Raw genomic sequence first — 23,616 nt, forward strand, 5'->3', positions numbered from 1 at the left:
TATGGGTGCATAGACACTTACACAAGGTCAGGTATAACCATGGAGGGTATTCACCAAGAAACACAACCATCACTTGTTGTCCCTACAGTGTGCATTGCCCCTAGAAAAACAGTCCTAACCTCATACTACCCTACACCCACCATTACACCCTACAACCCCTCACGAACACCCCCTGAAGCTCAACCACCTTAACCCTCCAACACCTCTCCCCCTCTCCACCCCTCCCCCGCTCCTCCTCACTCTGGCAAACTCCACAGGCTTGGGCAGCAGGCACATCACCATGACGTCGAAGCGCGCGTCACACACGGTCTTCAGCCACTTGGTGACAAACTGTGGCTTGAGCTTCTCCACCAGGGAGCCCACCTCATCGTCCATCATGTAGGCTGTGGAGTGGAACCACTGGAACACCATGCTCACCAGCCGCGCCAGGCTCTCTGTGGGCGTGTTCTCACTGGGGGTGCACAGGCTCACCTACAGGGATGGGGGCAAGGATGCAGGGTATCATGGTCAGTCAGGGGCTTCCAAGATTGGAGAGAGATACGGTTAAAGCATTATAATGTTGCACTATGAAGAGAGTACAGCCCGGGCTGGTAATAAGAGCCCAGACAGGTGTGTCAACATCCTAATCTCACTACTGCGATAGTGAGTGATAGACCAGCGAGCCACGCACCAGGAACCAGATGCCAAACTGACTGAGGAGCCTCTGGTCGTGCTGGTCGTCCTCTTTGTTGTCGAAGTCGATGTTGTCCAGTGAGTGGTGGGAGGCAGACAGGCCCATCTGACGACGCCTGTTCAGCTCAAACTCACGCAGCTCTGCATGGATCTCTGCCTCCTTCAGTAGGCTGATGTTGATAGATGGATGGAGAGAGGGGGAATCAATAATGAGACAGACAGAAAGACAGAGGGAGATAGATAGATGGATAGTGATAGAGAGATAGATAACTGGTTGAATTCAGTGCAATTGTGAAGCATACAGTTGTTTTCCTGTGTTGTCTGTGATGCTGTGATGTTCACCTGATAACAGCCTCCACAGTGCACACCAACTCCTCTGCCCCACACTCGCGGGTGTTGATGGGAGGGGGAGAGGTTTGGTAGAGATGGGTCTCCGCCGCAGCCCCCGTCTCGCTGCTGTGGTGGTTGACATGGCAACGCTTGCAGTAGCGGACGGGCCGGTTGCCATGGCGCCCACAGCAGCCAGCTGAGAAGCAGGTGACAACCGCCCTCCTGACATGAGAGCTACAGTTCTACAAGACAGAGAGGGGACAACTCCTCGTATCATTTTAATATAAAAATGTTATAAAAATATAAAAATATAAAAATTTTAATTATTTTGGTTACAGAAATCTAAACTGGTTGCATCATTTAAAGGGAAATTTCTAACATTTTCAACTTCTCAACATCTCCAGCTCAACTGCAACATCAACATATAAGAAAATTTAACAAGAGACATCAAGAGACATCAATAAGGGATAATAGCTTTCACCTGAATTCAACTGGTCAGTCTGTCATGGAAAGAGCAGGTGGTCTTAATGTTTGTATACTCAGTGTATATGTTTTACTACAAAACATAGAAACGCCCCATTTTCACATATGTTGATGTTGTGGTGGTGCTGGAGATGATGAATATGAAGTTGAACAATTGTGAAATTTCCCTTTAAGTGAAATAAGATAAAATACTCATATGCCTCAATAAATACACTGATGTTTAGACATCCCAAATTAAATGAACGAGTGGTGTTCTTTCACTTTTGAGTATATTTGTGTGTGTATACTAATGTGTACGCTGCCATGGGACAGATAGCAACATTCTTAGATAGGTACTGCACATGTCCCTATGGTGTCTCATTTCTCCAAAACAAATGGTGGCAATTGTGGACTGGCTTAATCTGATCAGCCACTAAAAGCTTTGGCCATTACAGAGATGCATTACCACCTATCAAATTAACAGATCTTCCCCTTCTCTGTTTTCTTCCTCCCTCCCACTCTCTGTTCTTCACAAAAACATAAAACAGACAATTCTTTCAACGAAAAACCACAGCTGCACGCAATCCATAACTTCTTGTTACATTATGCTGAAAACTTGGTTAATGGACTATACACAGTATATGAGTGTTTAATACTGTAACTACAGAACACTGTGAAGGCAACCCCTAGTCTAGCTGTAACTAGCAAACACCTCTCAGATAGAACAACAATATGCTGGTAATGAGAGAGCTGGCGTGGGTCCAGGTAAGAGTTTAAAGAGCTTTCTGCGGTGGGACAAAGCCTATTGAAAAGGCTGTGTGAGGATTAAAACTGCTGCTGGGTGAACTGGGATGGAGGACAGTTGTTGGCCGGCTGCTCAGCTTGATACACTACCTGAGAATTGTGAATTGTGTGTCAGTCTCCGTGGGAAACAAGGGGGAACTTTTATGCCCTTGGGACTGTGCTCCGGAACAAACATCATGCCCTGCCAGTTCCATTAAGACTGAGCCGTCCATCGGACAAGTAATGAAGGGAGTGTTCCACTTTAGGTCCCTGTAGCCTGTAGCAGGCTAGTATAGTGTATCTTTCTACAGCACTTGAATGGCACAAGTGGTTACCTCTCTACTCAAATCAAATCAAGCACTTTTACTAGTCTAGTCTTATTTACATTGGTAAATAAACACTGGATGGACTGGATGCATGTTGGCATGATATATATACAGTGGGGAGAACAAGTATTTGATACACTGCCGATTTTGCAGGTTTTCCTACTTACAAAACATGTAGAGATCTGTAATTTTTATCATAGGTACACTTCAACTGTGAGAGACGGAATCTAAAACAAAAATCCAGAAAATCACATTGTATGATTTTTAAGTAATTAATTTGCATTTTATTGCATGACATAAGTATTTGATCACCTACCAACCAGTAAGAATTCCGTCTCTCACAAACCTGTTAGTTTTTCTTTAAGAAGCCCTCCTGTTCTCCACTCATTACCTCTGTATTAACTGCACCTGTTTGAACTCATTACCTGTATAAAAGACACCTGTCCACACACTCAATCAAACAGACTCCAACCTCTCCACAATGGCCAAGACCAGAGAGCTGTTTTTAGGTTTATGGTGGCCTGAGTTGGTTCCCAATCAGAGACAGCTGTTTCTCGTTGTCTCTGATTGGGATGCCTATTTAGGTTGCCATTTTCCATGTTGGTTTTGTTTGTAGTTGTTTTCTGTCTCTGTGTCTGTACCAGACAGGACTGTTTCATTTGTTCCGTTTTTTAATTTTTGTTATTAAAAATCATGAACACGTACCACGCTGCATCTTGGTCCTCTCCTTCTTCCTCAGACGAACATCATTACAGAACTACCCACCACCGAAGGACCAAGCAGCGTGGTGTAATGGACTCCTGGACATGGGAGGAAATCCTGGACGGCAAGGGACCCTGGGCACAGACGGGAGAGTATCACCATCCTAAAGAGGAGCTGGAGGCAGCCAAGGCGGAGCGGCGGCGCTACAAGGAGTTGGCTCGAGGAGGCGTGCACGAGAGGCAGCCCCAGAATAGTTTTTTTTTGGGGGGCACACCAGGACGAGTTGTGCTAGCTCTGCACTCGAGACCGCCAGTGCGCCTCCACGGCCCAGTGTATCCGGTGCCTCGGCCAAGGAAGAGGCCTCCTGCATGTCTCCCCAGCCTGGTGAGTCCTGTGCCTGTGCTAAGCCCTAACCCTCCTGCATGTCTCCCCAGCCGGGTGAGTCCTGTGCCTTCTCCCAGAGCCAGGCCTCCTGTGTGTCTCTCCACTCCAGTGATGATCCATGGCAAGAAGCCTCCAGTGATGATCCATGGCACGAAGCATCCAGTGATGATCCATGGCAAGAAGCCTCTAGTGGTGATCCATGGCACGAAGCCTCTAGTGGTGATCCATGGCACGAAGCCTCCAGTGATGATCCATGGCACGAAGCCTCCAGTGATGATCCATGGCACGAAGCCTCCAGTGATGATCCATGGCAAGAAGCCTCCAGTGATGATCCATGGCAAGAAGCCTCCAGTGATGATCCATGGCATGAAGCCTCCAGTGATGATCCATGGCATGAAGCCTCCAGTGGTGATCCATGGCAAGAAGCCTCCAGTGATGATCCATGGCACGAAGCCTCCAGTGATGATCCATGGCACGAAGCCTCCAGTGGTGATCCATGGCACGAAGCCTCCAGTGGTGATCCATGGCACGAAGCCTCCAGTGGTGATCCATGGCAAGAAGCCTCCAGTGGTGATCCATGGCAAGAAGCCTCCAGTGGTGATCCATGGCACGAAGCCTCCAGTGGTGATCCATGGCAAGAAGCCTCCAGTGGTGATCCATGGCAAGAAGCTTCCAGGGGTGAGACATGGCACGAAGCCTCCAGAGACGGCCTCCAGCCCGGAGCCTCCTGAGACGCTCTCCTGTCCGGCGCCGCCAGAGTCTGCCTCCTGTCCGGCGCCGCCAGAGTCTGCCTCCTGTCCGGCGCCGCCAGAGTCTGCCTCCTGTCCGGCGCCGCCAGAGTCTGCCTCCTGTCCGGCGCCGCCAGGGTCTGCCTCCTGTCCGGCGCCGCCAGGGTCTGCCTCCTGTCCGGCGCCGCCAGGGTCTGCCTCCTGTCCGGCGCCGCCAGGGTCTGCCTCCTGTCCGGAGCCGCCAGGGTCTGCCTCCTGTCCGGAGCCGCCAGGGTCTCCCTCCTGTCCGGAGCCGCCAGGGTCTCCCTCCTGTTCGGGGCCCGCTGCAAGGGTCCCCAGTCCGGAGTCGGCGGCGAGGGTCCCCACTCCAGAGGCGCCACCTAAGTGGGCCAAGACTAAGGTGGAGCGGGGTCCACGTCCCGCGCCAGAGCCGCCACCGAGGATAGATGCCCACCCAGATCCTCCCCTATATCTTTAGGTTTTGCGGCCGGAGTCTGCACCTTTGGGGGGGGGGGTACTGTCACGCCTGACTTTAGTTATATTTGTTTTCTTTGTTTTTTGGTTAGGTCAGGGTGTGACAAGGGTGGTGTGTTTAGTTTTTGTATTGTCTAGGGGTTTTGGCTTGTCTAGGGTTTTTGTTTGTCTATGCGGATTTTGTATGGTCTAGGGGTTTTTAGGTTTATGGTGGCCTGAGTTGGTTCCCAATCAGAGACAGCTGTTTCTCGTTGTCTCTGATTGGGGAGCGTATTTAGGTTGCCATTTTCCATGTTGGTTTTGTGGGTAGTTGTTTTCTGTCTCTGTGTCTGTACCAGACAGGACTGTTTTGTTTGTTCCGTTTTGTTATTTTTTTGTTCTAGTGTTCAGTGTTATTAAAAATCATGAACATGTACCACGCTGCACCTTGGTCCTCTCCTTCTTCCTCAGACGAACATCGTTACAATGCATTAACCAACACATTAACAAGCAATGACATAGCAAGGGCGGCACAGCCACTGTCCATGATTAGGTAAGCAAAGCCATCCAAAAATGCAAACAAACTAGCAAACCATTCCAATCCACCACTCTTTCATTTAATTGTTTTATTTTATTATTTCACCTTTATTTAACTCTACTTCACTTGTTGGTCTAATATGTAGATTATAGGGGTACTAATTTTTAGCCGTGTATTTTTAGCCATCAAATATACTACTATGAATTCAGCATAAACTGATGAGAGCACAAACAAATACAAACATAAGCAAACACAAACACGTATGAATGCACCAACATTCAGGCCTTACCTTCTTTTGACAAATAGCAGATATCTCAGCTGTAAAGACGAGGCCACAGAGATATTCAACATAACATACAGACAGACATTGGGTTCACCCACATAAAAATACTGTAGTATACCATGGTAGAAATACTGGACTAACTATAGTATAAATACTGTAGTAAAAGAAAACTGTAGTATATACTATAATTACTTTGTGTTTTTTGTGGACTGTAGTATACTGTAGTATTTACTGTAGTGTTTTTGTGGACTGTAGTATACTGTAGTATTTACTGTAGTGTTTTTACAGACCTTACTGTAGTATTTACTATAGCGCTTTTGTTTTATTATATTTGACATGGAATCGGAGGCTTTGTCCTTGAGAAAACCTACTGGAGAAATACTAAAAGAGCACATAACCTGAAGGTAAGTCATTCTGAACAGGTAGTTCAGTGCTTCTACTCTTTTCTGTAACCTGTAGGGAACACAATATTTGGTCTATATTTGGCGGGTATTTGGTAGGTTTCTCACTTATGGGTGGCACAAACTGGGATATAGGAGAGGGGAGTGGGCAGGGTATATGCAAATTAAATACTGTAGTATTTACTATAGTTAAAAAACTATAGTGTTTTTGCTAACATTACTGTAGTATTTACTACAGTGTCATTTTTTGGATAATACTGTAGTTATTACTATAGTATTCTACAGTATACTACAACATTCTATAGTAAGTACTACACATGATTGAGGGATACTACAGCGTGTAGTATAGTATTCTACAGTATACTACAGTTTACTATAGAATTCTATAATAATTACTGTAGTATTCTATTGTAAACTGTAATTTCTTTCATGTGGGCACTCAGCCTAACTTCCACCTCCCTCCCTACAGTCATAACTACAACTCCCCTTTGATTGACTCTAGAGAGAGAGAGAGAGAGAGAGAGAGAGCGAGAGAGAGAGAGCGATTAATTTGCTAACACTCACCTTGGGGTAAGAGCACATCAACAAGCCATTCTGCATGATCTCTGTAAAGGTCACACAAATATATAAATCATAAATCAAATTATAGTTAGCTGAGACTACCTCAGAGATGTAAATACACTTCTAGCAGATACACAAACATATACAGTAGTCTGCATTACTGCTTCATGATATATTGTGAGTCTTTAGTGAGGATCCAAGAAGAGACATTGTATTCTAAAGAGCTAGACATAGAAATTGTATACAGTATGCCATAAGTCAGAGGAAATGAGAACAAGTTGTTTAGTGATGGCAATCTCATTATCTGCTCAATGGAATTATGCAACCATGGTGATGCCTCTCCCTCAGGATAAAGACCGAAATAATGAAGCAGACAGCAGGTGACGTATGTTTGGAATGGCATCTTGGTGGAGAGTAAGGTTTTACAACAACAGACCCTGATATCCTTTGGCTGCACTCTTCACAGATGTACAGAGGAGGGGGCTTCTCTCCCAGGGCAACGGAGAGGGTGGGATCGATGCACATCTATAGGGCGACAACAGACAGTTACAGGATCCAGAAGGAATATACAGTACAATAGTAGCAGTGATATATGATTGTAGGGGTCCTTAAAAGTGCATACCACACCCTATTTCTTCAATGCTGGTGCCATGACACGTGATAACACCTCAAACTCAAATACGTCTGTGTACAGTGCATTCAGAAAGTATTCAAACCCCTTGACTTTTTCCACATGTCACATTACAGCCTTAGTCTAAAATGTATTACATGGATTTTTTTTCTCATCAATCTACAAACAATACCCCATAATGACAAAGCAAAAACAGAAAACTTTTTTTGTGCAAATGTATTAAAAGTAAACAACATAAATATCACATTTACATTAATATTCAGAGCCTTTACTCAATACTTTGTTGAAGCACCTTTGGCAGCGATTACACCTTCGAGTCTTCTTGGGTATGACGCTACAAGCTTGGCACACCTGTATTTGGGGAGTTTCTCCCATTCTCCTCTGCAGATCCTCTCAAGCTCTGCCAGCTATTTTCAGGTCTCTCCAGAGATGTTCCATTGGGTTCAAGTCCGGGCTCTGGCTGGGCCACCCAAGGACATTCAGAGACTTGTCCTGAAGCCACTCCTGCATTGTCTTGGCTGTGTGCTTAGGGTCGTTGTCCTGTTGGAAGGTGAACCTTCGCCCCAGTCTGAGGTCCTGAGTGCTCTGGAGCAGGTTTTCATCAAGGATCTCTCTGCACTTTGCTCCGTTCATCATTCCCTCGATCCTGACTAGTCTCCCAGTCCCTGCCACTGAAAAACATCTCCACAGCATGATGCTGCCACCACCATGCTTCACCATAGGGATTGTGCCAGTTTCCTCCAGACGTGGCTCCTGGCATTCAGGGCAAAGAGTTCAATCTTGGTTTCATCAGACCAGAGAATCTTGTTTCTCATGGTCTGAGAGTTCTTTTAGTGTCTTTTGGCAAACTCCAAGAGGGCTGTCATGTGCCTTTTACTGAGGAGTGGCTTCCGTCTGGCCACTCTACCATAAAGGGCCTGATTGTTGGAGTGCTGCAGAGATTGCTGTCCTTCTGGAAGATTCTCCCATTTCCACAGTGGAAGTCTGGAGCTCTTTCAGAGTGACCATTGGGTTCTTGGTCATCTCCCTGACCAAGGCACTTCTCCCCTGATTGCTAAGTTAGGCCGGGCGGCCAGCTCTAGGAAGAGTCTTGGTGGTTCCAAACGTCTTCCATTTAAGAATGGTGGAGGCCACTGTGTTCTTGGGGACCTTCAATGCTGCAGAAATGTTTTGGTACCCTTCCCCAGATCTGTGCCTCGACATAATCCTGTCTCGGAGCTCTACGGACATTTCGTTTGAATTCATGGCTTGGTTTTTGCTCTGACGTACTGTTAACTATGGGACCTTATATAGACAGGTGTTTGCCTTTCCAAATCATGCCCAATGAATTGAATTTACCACAGGTGGACTCCAATCAAGGATGATCAATGGAAACAGCATGCACCTGAGCCCAATTTCATGTCTCATAGCAAAGGGTCTGAATACTTATATAAATAAGGTATAATTTATTTTTTAAATGATATACATTTGCAAAAATATCTAAAAACTTGTTTTCACTTTGTCATTATGGGGTATTGTGTGCAGATTGAATAGGAAAAATATATAATTTAATCAATTTTAGAATAAGGCTGTAACGTAACAAAATGTGGAAAAAGTCAAGGGGTCTGAACCCTTTCCGAATGTACTGTATATACATATTTACATTACCAGTCAAAAATTTGGACACACCAACTCATTCAAGGGTTTTTCTTTATTTTTACTATTTTCTATTTTGTAGAATAATAGTGAAGACGTCAAAACTATGAAATAAAACATATGGAGTCATGTAGTAACCAAAAAAGTGTTTGTAATAAGTGCGTGCTGGTGGCAGGGAAGTCAGGCGCAGGAGAGTGAACTTGGTATAAACGAAGCAGTTTAATAAAAATTAAAAAACTCCGGAAACCAACATATACAAAATAAAATAAGAGGGTGCAAAACCCGTCGCACACCAGAACATAACTAGCACCAATACATACAACAAACAATCACCGACAAGGACATGAGGGAAAACAGAGGATTATATACACAACATGTAATTGATGGGATTGGAACCAGGTGTGATGGAAGACAAGACCAAACCAATGGAAAATGAAAAATGGATCCGTGATGGCTAGAAGATCGGTGACGTCGACCGCCGAACACCGCCCGAACAAGGAGAGGGACCGACTTCGGTGGAAGTCGTGACAGTACCCCCCCCCGACACGCGGCTCCAGAAGCGTGTCGAAACCGACCTCGGGGACGACCCGGAGGGCGAGGCGCAGGTCGATCCGGATGGAGACGGTGGAACTCTCACAGCATTGAAGGAGCCAACAAGTCCTCCACCGGAACCCAGCATCTCTCCTCCGGACCATACCCCTCCCAGTCCACGAGGTACTGAAGGCCCCTCGCCCGACATCTCGAATCCAGTATGGAACGAACGGAGTACGCCGGGGCCCCTTCGATGTCCAGAGGGGGCGGAGGAACCTCCCGCACCTCAGACTCATGGAGCGGGCCGGCCACCACCGGCCTGAGGAGAGACACATGGAACGAGGGGTTAATGCGGTAATCGGGGGGAAGCTGTAACCTGTAACATACCTCGTTCACTCTCCTCAGGACTTTAAATGGCCCCACAAACCGCGGACCCAGCTTCCGTATGGAAGGGCAGGAGGAGGGGCAGGTTTCAGGTCGAGAGCCAGACCTGGTCCCCCGGTGCGAACACCGGGGCCTCACTGCGGTGACGGTTTGTGCCAACTTTCTGGCGCAGCACGGCGCGCTGAAGGTGGACATGGGCGGCGTCCCATGTTTCCTCCGCGCGCCGGAACCAGTCGTCCACCGCAGGAGCCTCGGTCTGACTCTGATGCCAAGGATCCAGAACCGGCTGATACCCCAATACACACTGGAAGGGAGAGAGGTTAGTGGAGGAGTGGCGAAGCGAGTTCTGGGCCATCTCTGCCCAGGGCACGAACGCTGCCCACTCCCCCGGCCGGTCCTGGCAATAAGACCTCAGAAACCTACCCACATCCTGGTTAACTCTCTCCACCTGCCCGTTACTCTCGGGGTGAAAACCTGAGGTATGGCTGACCGAGACCCCCAGACGGTCCATGAATGCCCTCCAGACCCTCGACGTGAACTGGGGACCCTGATCAGACACTATATCCTCAGGCACCCGTAGTGCCGGAAGACGTGTGTAAACAGAGCCTCCGCAGTCTGTAGGGCCATAGGGAGACCGGGCAAAGGGAGGACACGACAGGACTTAGAAAAACGATCCACAACGACCAGGATCGTGGTGTTACCCTGTGAAGGAGGAAGATCAGTCAGGAAATCCACCGACACGTGCGACCACGGCCGTTGTGGAACGGGTAAGGGTTGTAACTTACCTCTGGGCAGGTGTCTAGGAGCCTTGCACTGGGCGCACACCAAGCAGGAGGAAACATAAACCCTCACGTCCTTAGCTAAAGTGGGCCAGCAGTATTTCCCACTAAGACAGTGCACCGTCCGACTGATACCAGGATGACCAGAGGAGGGTGACGTATGGGCCCGGCACGGCTCTTATCCCAGCCTCGGACGCGTCCACCTCTACTATGAACGCCAAAGAGGGATCCGGATGAGCCAGCACGGGAGCCAAGGTAAACAGAGCCCTCATCTGAACAAAAGCCCTGTCCACCTCAGCTGACCACTGCAAACGCACCGGTCCCCCCTTCAGCAGTGAGGTAATGGGAGCCGCTACCTGACCAAAGCCCCGGATAAACCTCTGGTAGTAGTTGGCAAACCCTAGAAACCGCTGCACTTCCTTAACCGTGGTGGGAGTCGGCCAATTACGCACGGCTGAAATGCGGTCACTCTCCATCTCCACCCCTGAAGTGGAAATGCGGTACCCTAGAAAGGAGACGGACTGTTGGAAAAACAGACATTTCTCAGCCTTGACGTACAGGTCATGCTCCAACAGTAGACCAAGCACCCTGCGCACCAGGGACACATGCTCGGCGCGTGTAACGGAGTACATCAGAATGTCGTCGATATACACCACTACACCCTGCCCGTGCAGGTCCCGGAAAATCTTGTCTACAAAGCCCTGGAAGACTGATGGAGTATTCATCAACCCGTACGGCATGACAAGGTACTCATAGTGCCCTGAGGTGGTACTAAATGCCGTCTTCCACTCGTCCCCCTCCTGGATACACACCAGGTTGTAAGCGCTCCTGAGATCCAACTTTGTGAAGAAGCGCGCCCCGTGCATTGACTCGATCGCACTGGCTATGAGAGGTAGCGGGTAACTGTACCTCACAGTGATTTGGTTGATGCCTCGATAGTCAATACACGGGCGCAGACCTCCATCCTTCTTCTTCACAAAAAAGAAACTCGAGGAGGCAGATGAAGTGGAGGGCCGAATGTACCCCTGCCCCAGAGATTCGGAGACATATGTTTCCATAGCCTCCGTCTCCGCCTGTGAGAGGGGATACACGTGACTCCTGGGAAGTGCAGAGTCTACCAGGAGATCTATCGCACAATCGCCCCGTCGATGAAGTGGTAAAACAATCACCGACAAGGACATGAGAGGAAACAGAGGGTTAAATACACAATATGTAATTGATGTGATTGGAACCAGCTGTGATGGAAGACAAGACCAAACCAATCGAAAATGAAAAATGGATCAGTGATGGCTAGAAGGTTGGTGACGTCGACCGCCGAACACCGCCCGAACAAGGAGAGGGATCGACTTCGGCGGAAGTCGTGACTGTGTTAAACAAATCAAAATATGTTTTAGATTCTTCAAAGTAGACTTGATGACAACTTTGCACACTCTTGGCATTCTCTCAACCATCTTCATGAGGTAGTCACTTGGAATGCTTTTCCAACAGTCTTGAAGGAGTTCCCACATATGCTGAGCACTTGTTGGCTGTTTTCCTTCACTCTGCGCTCCAACTCATACCAAACCATCTCAATTGGGCTGAGGTTGGGTGATTGTGGAGGCCAGGTCATCTGATGCAGCACTCCATCACTCTCCTTCTTGTTCAAATAGTCCTTACACGGCCTGGAGGTGTGTTTGGGGTCATTGTCCTGTTGAAAACAAATGATAGTCCCACTAAGTGCAAACCAGATGGGATGGTGTATCGCTGCAGAATGCTGTGGTAGCCATGCTAGTTAAGTGTGCCTTGAATTCTAAATAAATCACGGACAGTGTCACCAGCAAAGCACCCCCACACCATCACACCTCCTCCTCCATGCTTCATGGTGGAAACCACACGTGTGGAGATCATCCGTTCACCTACTCTGCGTCTCACAAAGACACGGCGGTTGGAACCAAAAATCTCAAATTTGGACTCCACCGGTCTAATGTCCATTGCTCGTGTTTCTTGGCCCAAGCAAGTCTCTTCTTATTATTGGTGTCCTTTAGTAGTGGTTTCTTTGCAGCAATTCGACCATGAAGGTATCATCTGAACAGTTGATGTTGAGATGTGTCTGTTATTTGAACTCTGTGAAGCATTTATTTGGGCTGCAATCTGAGGTGCAGTTTATTGCCGATTTCTGAGGCTGATAACTCTAACGAACTAATGATCTGCAGCAGAGGTAACTCTTGGTCTTCCTTTCCTGTGGCGGTCCTCATGAGAGCCAGTTTCATCATAGCACTTGATGGTTTTTGCAAATGCTGTTGAAGAAACTTTCAAAGTTATAGAAATGTTCCAGATTGACTGACCTTCACGTCTTAAAGTAATGATGGACTGTTGTTTCTCTTTGCTTATTTGAGCTGTTCTTGCCATAATATGGACTTGGTCTTTTACCAAATAGGGCTATCTTCTGTATACCACCCCTGCCTTGTCACAACACAACTGATTGGCTCAAACGCATTAAGAAGGAAATTAACTTTTAACAAGGCACACCTGTTAATTGAAATGCATTCCAGGTGACTACCTCATGAAGCTGGTTGAGAGAATGCCAACAGTTTGCAAAGCTGTCATCAAGGGAAAGGGTGGCTACTTTGAAGAATCTCAAATATAAAATATATTTTGATTTGTTTAACACTTTTTTGGTTACTACATGATTCCATATGTGTTATTTCATAGTTTTGATGTCTTCACTATTATTCTACAATGTAGAAAATAGTATAAATAAAGAAACACCTTGGAATGAGTAGGTGTGACCAAAATTGTGACTGGTAATATATATAATATATATATATATACAGTATATATATATAATGTCCCCTCTACCTGTCTCTGCTTGCCTTTAGTCTGTGGCTGGCTGCATGCATATGTCTCTGTTCTGTTATCTATGATCTGTACATGGCCCTGTATTAGGCCACAGTGCTAATGGCCGAGATGCTCAGATGGTGTTCTGTAATTTACTGCTCTCGTTTACAGGCATACTATCCTCAGGGGCGGTATGGGGTCATGGCTTCCAATTAGGAACCCCCCCCACACCCCCTCTGTGCTCCTGGGTAATTTAAATCTTGCCCCTGTCCCTGCCCCTGTTCCTTTCTCCGCTCTACTTGTCAGTTTTGAGCACAGTTGAGCAGAGACACGCAGAGCAGCGCAAACAGGCCTCGAGTTGCGTGGCCAGTGATATCATTACACGACAGAACGACAAAAGTCACTCAAGCATTCGCTGGTTCCTTTAATGTTGTGCTTCCAGCTGAAAACACGAAGACGCTTTTACACACCATGGCAATCTGGCACATACTCTGTGTATTCACTTTATGTTTGTGTACACAGTGTACAGTAGTTAGTCAGATATTACCTTGACGGCAGGTTTATTGATGGCATTGTGACACTCAATGTGTTGGCAGTGGATGGGGTTCCAGGCTGTGGAAAATAGAATGGAGGGAAAAAAGGAGAGGGGAGAGATGGAGAGGTGGAAGGAGGATTAGACCTGCAATCTAAAGGTTTGTTGCATACAAGACCAACCTGACAGGCAGACCATAAGCCCCTCACCAGTGTACTGCAGGCCTCTGTATTCACTGATGGCTCCTGGGGGCTTTAGGTTTGGCCAGTAATGAAAGAGCATCTGCACGGCTGGAGGCTTTACTTGGGATGGTCCGTAGGATATGACATACAGCAGGTCCTGCCACAACACAACACACGCCATGGTGAACTAAAATGTAAGAACCTCTCAAAGCTATTCACTGACACTTTCCAGATCTATGAGAGAGTTGTTTGGACATCTAACCTATGTGAATATGACACATGCATTTTGCGAACATATACCTTCCACACTTCCTGCTTGTGCTTCATAAGACACTCCAACAACTGACAGTGGTATACTGGAAACAAAAAGACAGAGGCTAAAGTCAGGCAGGTGGCAGGTATAACATAGTGTACAGTACATTAATCAAAAGACAGGCTGTGCTACACTGGACATAGACACTGTGATGTACTGTATTGTACTGGTTGGGGATAACCTGAGTTAAAGGTTTACCTGGGTTGGAGGTGTACTGCATAGCAATCATTAGCATAGAGGAGGCAGAGAGATTGACATATGCTGGAACGCCCCCTTCTCTTCTAGTGGAACCCACTAAAGAAGGATAGAAAAGACAAATGAAGAACCTTAACATCATGAAGAACTGCATACTGTGGGACACCAACCTGGCAGTTCCTTTGATATGGTGATGCATACTTCAATTTCTGGTAAACGTGTATGACTACTGATATTGAATGAGACTTATCCCACTTAATGACTTGTTAACTTCATGTTGAATTGAAAAGGGGTTCTTTTTCACATGCAAGTAGATGGATGTTAGATACAGAGTGGCTGTACTCACATACAGCCATGGGGAGGAAAGAGGTGCTCAGGTACTCAATGATGTCTTTGTGCAGGAATGGGGGGAATGTAGCTAAAGTGGAGATCATAGTGTAGGGTAAAGTGCTGAGAATATCGTCACTGAGAAAGGGCAGGAGGCAAGTTGTTGTGTAAAATATGGACTGTCCCAGATCTGATGGGAGAAGGGAGAGCCAAGACGCACAGACACAGAGAGAGAGACAGTAATTCAATGAAATGTACATATGTTGCAAACATATGTAAGTAAATAGAAAATATAGCATTACAATTTAAAGAAAATTGATAAATATACAATGTGTATAAATAAAACAAAATCCTGAGAGAGTATTGTAAGACTCAGTTTAGGTCAGTGCGGTTTCAGTAAAACCTATTAATACTGCACTGGTGTTTGCCCTCAGCAAAGGGTAGTGCTTTCTAGTCAAGGAGATGCGCTTTCATGCTTATTCCATATAAACAGATATATTCACAGACTTGCTATTTACAGATTACGATTACCTGGTGCAGTTAATATATACACAACATATGCCAGCCATAGCAATTTAACCTTTAAAATAGCTTTTTATAGATACATTTCCATTTTCAATACATTTTTTAAAAAGAGATTCCAAACAGTTAATACATGTGTACAGTACTACAGTATGTCTGTACATTTCAGTAAATTATCAACAAAGTTAGCTGACAGGATCCAGCATGTTCCCCATCACCCCATGCATCCCTTTAGATCTTCTGTGGGACTCGTCTCTTGGAGGGAATGAGGCCAGAAAAGGCAGCTCATGTGGTCAAAACAGGTCGTAGGGCGATGGACACGTACAGAGGTATGTCCTGGTTTCACTCACCATGCTGACCGTGCTGCAGCAGGGGCACCAGGTCAAGCAGGGTCACGAGGGTCGCATAGAGCCCCTGATAGTCCAGAGAGGGGTACTCTGAGAGCTGAGCGTCCCGACTCTGCTGCCCCTGCCCCCCGCGGTCTGGCGGGGCATCACGCAGAACGCTGTAAAGGAGGGAGCGAGTAACTGTAGGGTTGATGGAACTGACTTGTGGTCTTAGAGATGGGGTGAGTGGGAATGGCACAGGAAAAAGACACATGGTCATGGGCACGGCCAAATTGGAAGCTTCCTGGTTCTCCTTCCTGCCTGTGCGGGACAGAATGCTGCTCCGGGGGTGGGGGGAGGAGGGAAGGGATAGGGGGGAACAAGGGAAAAAAAGAGACAACAAAGACACAAAGAAACAGCACATTACATTGAAATGGCACTACAGAGACAGCGTAAATAGAAAAAAACAAACCCAGATAGACCCCACATAGGATGCAGTGTCTATAATATTTCACTGAAGGCATTTGGAATTGTTCCCTGCTTTATCTGTTCAGTGTGACATAGAATGACTTTAATTTTCTATTTCACATTTTGTACATCTTTGTCTTCTGAAAACAAAAAACATGAACAGAAACGTTTGCAAAAACTGCAATGATCACTGCATCTCATGCGTATCTGGTGACAAGGAGAAAAAAAATGCATGTTTTCAGTGGCAACCCCATACTTCTCCGAAGGGGAAACTGCAAATGGTTTTCCCTCTGTGGGTGCCATATTCCAATCAGATCAATTCAGCAGCAATCATACCGAGAGGCCAATGGGCCATGATGTTTCTCACGGAAAATTATCCTGTTTTGTAGGGCTGTCGTCAAGGATGGGAGTGACACCAAATCGGTTAGGGAAAATACGGAGGTGACACTTTTGAAACATGCTTCAGCTAGTAATAAACATGTGTGTGAGGTTAGATAAGAATTCCTGGGTCACAGCACATGTTTATTGCACCAGAGAAAAAATGTCCGTATGCATTCATTATGATACTGTATCAGTATCATCAGGAGAAATAATGAGATCCAACAGGCATATGGATTTAAGTCTCTAAAATAAATGTAAGAACTAATCTACAGTAGGGGAGAAACTATAATGACAAAGGAATAGGTTGTTTCAAATGGGATGACAGGTAGCATTATGTTTGTGAGCTAATGGGGGATGGACGTTTGTGTTTGCTGTCCCCTGGGAAGGTGGATATCTCACCATTTAGAGAGAGGGAAGAACTAGTTGGTTGGTTTGTGTGTGGGGATTCTAGGGGTGGGGAGGCGGGGGGACAGAGAGCCTTGCTCTTTTACTAAACATGATGTTAAAGAACTAAGCTGTTCTATCAGTAAAATGACTTGGAGGTACTTAGCATGAGAGCCCAGATGACAAATTCTGATGTTTTGTTTTTCATAGAGGTAGAGGTATAGCATTTCTACAGGGGCAGTGAGTAAGGGGATTTTAGTGTAGCAATACAGAATAGCCTACTATTATGACATTTTACAAGATTAACATCATCATACTCTGACTATTCCCCTGAAAGTTATACTCCGTAAGAATTTGGCCGCATGTTAGAAGATTTTAAATACCGGAAACCAAAGTGTAAAAAACATTCTCTCAGTGAGTTGGAACGGATAGTCAGTTTCCAACAATGGGGGAGATTAGCTTTATACCTTGCGGAGTATGACTTAATATCACTGCCCTCTTTGCAAATATTCAACTGCAGAATTGAATTGAACACACACACAGACGCACAGACACACAGACAATAATACACAGACACACGTTATGCACACACAGTAAGACACATCTTAGATCCGATAAAACAACCTACACTGTCACTATCTTCTAAATGTTGTCGCTAACTGTGGCAATATCTAGTTTCTCTAAAGCTTAAGTGAGCCACTGATTATAAATTAAATTGCTGTAAATAAGCATTAACTAGGTGATATAATACCGTAACAACCACTGTTTCTTAGCTAGATGTGAGATATTTCATTTCCTTTGAGTGTGACTTGTTCATGCCAGGCAAGGTTCAAGAGGAACTAGGAATAAAGTACATCACATTATAATATGATACATGAAATTATCTTGATTCAGTATCAGACTGCATCTTGGTTCCTCACAGTCACTCAAATGATAATGGAATTTGGCATGGGGTCAGGGCGACTGTGAATCCATGGTTCACTGATGCAGAGAGCTAGACAGCTTGGCTGGTGGGTGTTACTTTCTAGATGACTGGCTGGGAGGAAAATCTGGTAACTACATTACTTGACTAATATATGACATGTTACATAGCACCCCTTGGAGTAAGACCCTTAAAATGAGCCCAGGTAGCCGCATCCCTTTACACTAATATCATAATAGTCTTACACTGATATCGCTCTATGCTGCAGAGTTAATGAAATATTAATTTGGCGCTCCATCCTCTGTCTGTGCGGGCCTCTTTTTTTCCAGGAACCTGACATACTGTATGCAAGCCTCAGTGCTCCCTCTCTTTAGCTCACACTCTCTCTCTCTCTCCCTCTCTTCACCCCAGGCCAATGAAACACAGGTGTCTGTCAGAATGTCTGAGAGTTTACTGAGCAGTGCAGAGTGGTTTCAATGTGGGAGGCATGGTTTGTTGTGTGAATTGGGAGGGAGGAGATTTGGCTCAAGGAAAACATGAGGCGAATGTTACAGTATCATACCAGTGTGATTCCCTTCACACCCCAGCGATACTGAGCCTCACAGACACAATTGTCATTAGAGTTAACATGCTGCCACAACATAGGCTCATACAATCACAGCCCTTGTCACGCTCCATCTGTGCCAAGGACCAATAGGATGCCAGGCTTGTAACAATACACTAGCAAGCACATCTAGCTAGATCATTCTCTCAGCAAAGTCAGAAAGATCCAAGATACTTTACCAATATTGACTTGAAAATTATCATAATTTGTCAAGGAAAAAATGCACTACTATGTCCACTGTGTGATGAAATGAAAATGATTGTCATAATCCCATAATTTTCATAAAAGTGAAACATGAAAGTTTTGTCTCCCTAATCCCCATCCCTTTAGATAACTGTGCCTAATGATGATTATTTCTGTAGCCAATGATCAAAGCGCTACTGATTCTCACAGAGAGCTCTGCTCAAACTCAACAAATAAATGTCACATACTGGTTGTGGCCATAATGGCTGCCCTGACTTCTTGACCTGTTCTGAGGGGACGTGTTGTTCCCTCCACAGGCCCTCTGTCACTGCACACTGGGGACTGTCAGACCCAAGGAGCCAGAGGACCAGACCTCCCTTAGCCCCTCTGGGAGTGAGACTACAGGCCATCCTAGGAACATGTGCATCTACAAAGCTACCACTGAACCTACAGAGGGGTTGAAATTGCTATTTCTTGTTGGTACTTTTTCTCCTATATAATACCAACCATACCAGGTACACTCTGCAAAATAACATAATTATTCACATTATTATTCATAACTGCCTACTTACAACATCAACACAATTCATATCCCCTTGAGGCACACCCACATTGGAAAGACTCAGTAATGGCAATCTTGGCAGATTTGATTTATTGGTTGGAACCCAACAAACCTTCTCTATTTTATTTAAAAAGAGCGTACTACAATATCAAACAGCCATGGGGCGATATGAGGGGATCGTGTTGTTGACTCTTGTTGTTGATATACTGTAGGATCATGGTCCTCATACAGCAACATGAAACATACGGTATCACAAAGGCAGAGGATGGAGCAACTCAATTCCCTCTCTAAAAAGGACCTGGGTGGTTATCAACTAGAACTCTTAAATGATGATACACTTGCACTGTTGGAAACCGTTTCCCATATTTCCACTTACATGTATATCTTCTCATTTCAACTGACTTCCTACCAGCAATAATCCTGTCTTATTGCTGTGCATGTATTAGAATTAGGCTAAACCCCAGTCACCTCTCCTCTGAAACTAAACATCAAATACTGTTACGCTCCGTTACTTCACCTGTGGTTCCAGCGCAGGGTACTTACCTGAGCAAGGTTTGGGAAAAGTATTTCAGTGTATTTGCAATGTCTGTTCCGGAGGGCACGGGGTAAATATTGTGTTGCACACGGTTGTGATACTCTTGCAAGTATCGTATCTTAGAGGCAACTAAACAAGATAAAGAGCAGAGTAACAAACAAAAGAAGTCTGATGAAGCCTTTATCAAATCAGGGGGGGTGGGGGCAATAGGTTATGGTTGGTACAGTATAAGCCTGGTTATTGATAGTCTGCCCCAAGCATGGCAAAGGGTCGGGGTCCTTGTGGCATCCTATCTGTCTCTCTTTAAGTGACTTTTGTGTTTGTCCAGCTAGGTCACAACCAGCCCTGGAGTAGGTTGTTTTGGTGCCATTTTGTGACTCGCGCTGGTAGCGTTTAGTGCTCGCTGACCTGCAAATGACAAGTCCCAAAAATAACAATAACACCCACAGGCTTTGTGTTTGTGTGGGGCAGGGTGTGGGTGTATGTGTAATTAAATGACTGTGTGTAGGCTATATACATGGGTGTAGGAGTGTGTTCATTTTCTGCACATTTCATACCAAGGAAAACATGGTTGGCTACAACACAGTGGTTCTGTAAATAGAATCAGCAGGGCTCCCTTCAGACACACTTTGTAAAACCAGAAATGTACCTCGTCCACAGGCTCAATTGCTAGAGCCAACAGGGTGGAAAAAATTAGCAAGGGCGCAAAAAACTCTCGTTTTTGCCTGCCAAAACCAAGTATCAACTCTTGTTTTTAAGGGCTAAAACGTGTGATACTTGTGCAAACTAATGTCTGACCAATTCAGTAATGTCAATGTAGCCTACAGAATGCAGGAGAAACAACACACATCTCTATAAGCTACCTAGTGGGTGTTTATACATGGTACCATAGAATAGCATATAGTACCTTCTAAGATGCCCCAAACATGGCCAAATAGATGTAAAATCGTTTAAGCAGGCTTTATTACAGATAAATGTATATATAGGAACTTTGTTTATTCCATGCATTATATGCCTATTTGAGAAATGTTGAGTTCTTTCAAGGTGTGTTGATTGACAACAACAACAAACCACCAATTGTTTATTACACTATACAGTTATTCACTCTTCTTTTCTAGAGTAAATAATCTGATAGTTTATCAAATAGTGTAACTGCAGTCTGTTTATCTACCTGTTCAGAGGTAAATGATGAAGAAAAAACTCGTATTTATGCTATGAACGTAAAAGATATGATATGAACAAGCAAATCAACCACATTATTGATCAACAATGCCACCATATTGTTCAGTGGAATATGTATCAAATCGACCTTGATACCAATACAGCGTGTCAATCAAAAACGAATGGTTAATATCTGTTAGAATGTTTTGTCCATATATTTTTGGTGACAACCGTCAGAACATAGAGCATCCCCTAGACACCAGCCCCTCGAGCCATCCTCTGCAACGCGAGAACGTGTTGCAACCTGCCTTAGCAACCGCGGTTTCATCACCAAGGACAGCTCCTCTCATTCGCTTTCTTACTAGAAAATTACACGAAAAAATGGGAGGATATAGTAGGAATATTTTAATTAATAGTACTTACATTGCTCTGCTTTCGTAGACATTGTGGAAATAATTCACGAATCATAAAAGAAACACTGTCAAATGTCAAATGTTTTTTCTCCCCTACGGTGTTGTTCCCCCTTACTCTTAAGAAAAGTGAATAAACACCCTCGCGCACTGGCTCGCTTTGGTTGTACCACTGCTGCCATGAAAGCAGGTTAACAGCAATTGAAATCTATTGCATTGGACATGTAAGTAATTGAAATGCATGTGGTGTGTTTCGTGGATATGTTATATATGTCATTTTATATGTATATGTCAATGTGCTGATAGAAAAAGCCGGACCCAAATCAGAACATACTTTTCCAAATGGACTGCTCCGGCTATGACAAAGTGTCATTCAAGAAAGTGATTTTTAACACCCGCCTCAACATGAGACCGCTAATGCTCTTTTCGCTATTCAGCATCAACTGAGAATCAAAGTGAGAAGTTCGAACGTGGTGGCATACTTACTCCTCTTAGGCTATATATCACTATTTTATATAGGCTAATTTATAATCAAGCAACAGATGGTTATCAGAGATGTTGTAACTGTAACTTATAAAGCATCAGGGGTCACATTTTTAAACAATGTATTGTGACAGTATGCACAAAAACTATGTTTTGAAAATATACTATCAAACTACTGTACTTCTTTGTGGTAAACATAGGCCATTTGATCCACATTAGTTAGTGCTGAGAGAGAATTGCTCCTATAGTTTCTTGCTTTTCCAAGAATCTTTCCATCATCAATGGGGGGTTATGGCAACTGACTATTTATATCATGAATGGTTTTCTTTTCTTTACAGAAAGTAATTGGAATTCTTCCAAGTTCACCCCAGTTAAAATAAGATAAACAATCTTTTCCAAAGATAAACAAGATTTTCAGTTCTGAGCCTAGGAGAATGGACACTATGAGCTTAACTAGCCTTCTCAACGGATCTCAGTGTGTGCCAAGAACCAAGACTAAAGTATTCCCATCTCCAGCTGATAAAGTAACAGCATCCTGTCTCTGGAGCCTGGGCTGACGCACTGGTTCCTGGTACTCCTTGTCCACTAGAAGAAAATCACGCATTCAACGGAAGTCACATATAGATTGGAATTCTGAAGGTGAAAACATAGTTGGCCGTGGGCCAGCCTGCTGAAACAATATTTCATGTCTGCAATAAAGACAAAGAACAATGCAACAGTGTGTCAACTTTGTCTTTATTGATCTGAGTCAGATAGGATGGCACTTACTGCAGATGTATGATTACAAATAGAAGCAGTGCTAATTTAAGGGACAAATCCATAATGCATTTACAGTGCCATCAACTAAAATACTACATGTCATGATTCCACCTCTTTAGAAGCAAAATAAATGGAAAATATGAAACATTATACCATCCACCTGGTAAATTATTGTGGTTTCATTCATCTGTTTATATATTTATTAATCTTATACATTATTAAGACAAGATACATTTAGGCAATGTTTTTGTCTTTCGCTGATGTTTCACTGATGTCATACTATGCATGGTGGTGCAGCCCAGTCAGGGTTCTGGAGGGGGTCTTTGGCGGTAAACTGGTATACGGTGCATGATCCATCCAGCTGGAGCCAGGAGAGCGAACGCAAACACTGACATTGTGAAGAGAGATTGCTGTGAGGGAAACAAAGAGACCACATACATATTTAGAATATAAAACAATCAAAAGGCCAACAGGCATTAGCTGAATGTAACTCCTTGGTCATGTAATGACACTGTAATTACCTGGGTCAGGTTTTTATGCATTTGTGTAAAACCCATCACCCCCCCCCCCCCCCCCCCCCCACTCTCTCTTTCATAAACACCAACTTTCTGTCTCTCCCTGTTTATCAAGCCCTCTCTCTCCTTAGTGCTGTAGGCTTACAGCTGGGCCGACCAATTGACCTGCCCCCCAGAGGGTCATGATCCTTTGCTGTAATTATATTACATCATGGTCTCCCTAGCCTAGTCTCCATCCCCCTGCCTCCACAACATCCTCCACTGGCACTGTTGGGCTTCATTGCTACACCCATAAATGATCAGTTAAAAACCCTGAGGAAAGTTGAGCGGACGGCTGCACCAACACTAGGTTCTGTCTCACAACTCTGTCATCAGATCTCTTTTCCGAGGGGAAAGCTTGGCACTACTAACTTAAATAAATATAAATACAAATACATTTATTAATAAAACGT

The 23,616-nt window shown here is 44.8% G+C and overlaps 1 protein-coding gene and 1 non-coding gene across 3 annotated transcripts in view; both read right to left on the reverse strand.

Moving 5' to 3' along the window:
* Positions 1 to 21,442, reverse strand: part of LOC120059893 (protein unc-79 homolog) — a 46,049-nt gene extending 24,607 nt beyond the window's left edge. Inside the window, exons 1-14 of one of the 2 annotated variants that reach the window (XM_039008963.1) lie at positions 21,421 to 21,442; positions 19,845 to 19,965; positions 15,822 to 16,135; positions 14,969 to 15,139; positions 14,626 to 14,721; positions 14,415 to 14,470; positions 14,142 to 14,271; positions 13,948 to 14,012; positions 7,060 to 7,148; positions 6,627 to 6,667; positions 5,668 to 5,696; positions 1,015 to 1,244; positions 671 to 842; positions 241 to 471 (exon numbers count right to left, since the gene is read on the reverse strand). In XM_039008963.1, coding sequence (XP_038864891.1) covers positions 241 to 471; positions 671 to 842; positions 1,015 to 1,244; positions 5,668 to 5,696; positions 6,627 to 6,667; positions 7,060 to 7,148; positions 13,948 to 14,012; positions 14,142 to 14,271; positions 14,415 to 14,470; positions 14,626 to 14,721; positions 14,969 to 15,139; positions 15,822 to 16,135; positions 19,845 to 19,965; positions 21,421 to 21,442 — 1,767 coding nt within the window. Of the gene's footprint in view, positions 1 to 240; positions 472 to 670; positions 843 to 1,014; positions 1,245 to 5,667; positions 5,697 to 6,626; positions 6,668 to 7,059; positions 7,149 to 13,947; positions 14,013 to 14,141; positions 14,272 to 14,414; positions 14,471 to 14,625; positions 14,722 to 14,968; positions 15,140 to 15,821; positions 16,136 to 19,844; positions 19,966 to 21,420 lie in introns of those variants that run through there. The other variant, XM_039008965.1, reaches the window with a different exon arrangement.
* LOC120060551 lies at positions 6,006 to 6,062 on the reverse strand. Its single transcript, XR_005478243.1, has one exon. It is a non-coding gene; the product is annotated as a U7 small nuclear RNA (small nuclear RNA).
* Positions 21,443 to 23,616: the final 2,174 nt, after the last annotated feature.

The sequence above is a fragment of the Salvelinus namaycush genome, chromosome 15, assembly GCF_016432855.1.
Source record: "Salvelinus namaycush isolate Seneca chromosome 15, SaNama_1.0, whole genome shotgun sequence".
Lineage (NCBI taxonomy): Eukaryota > Metazoa > Chordata > Actinopteri > Salmoniformes > Salmonidae > Salvelinus > Salvelinus namaycush.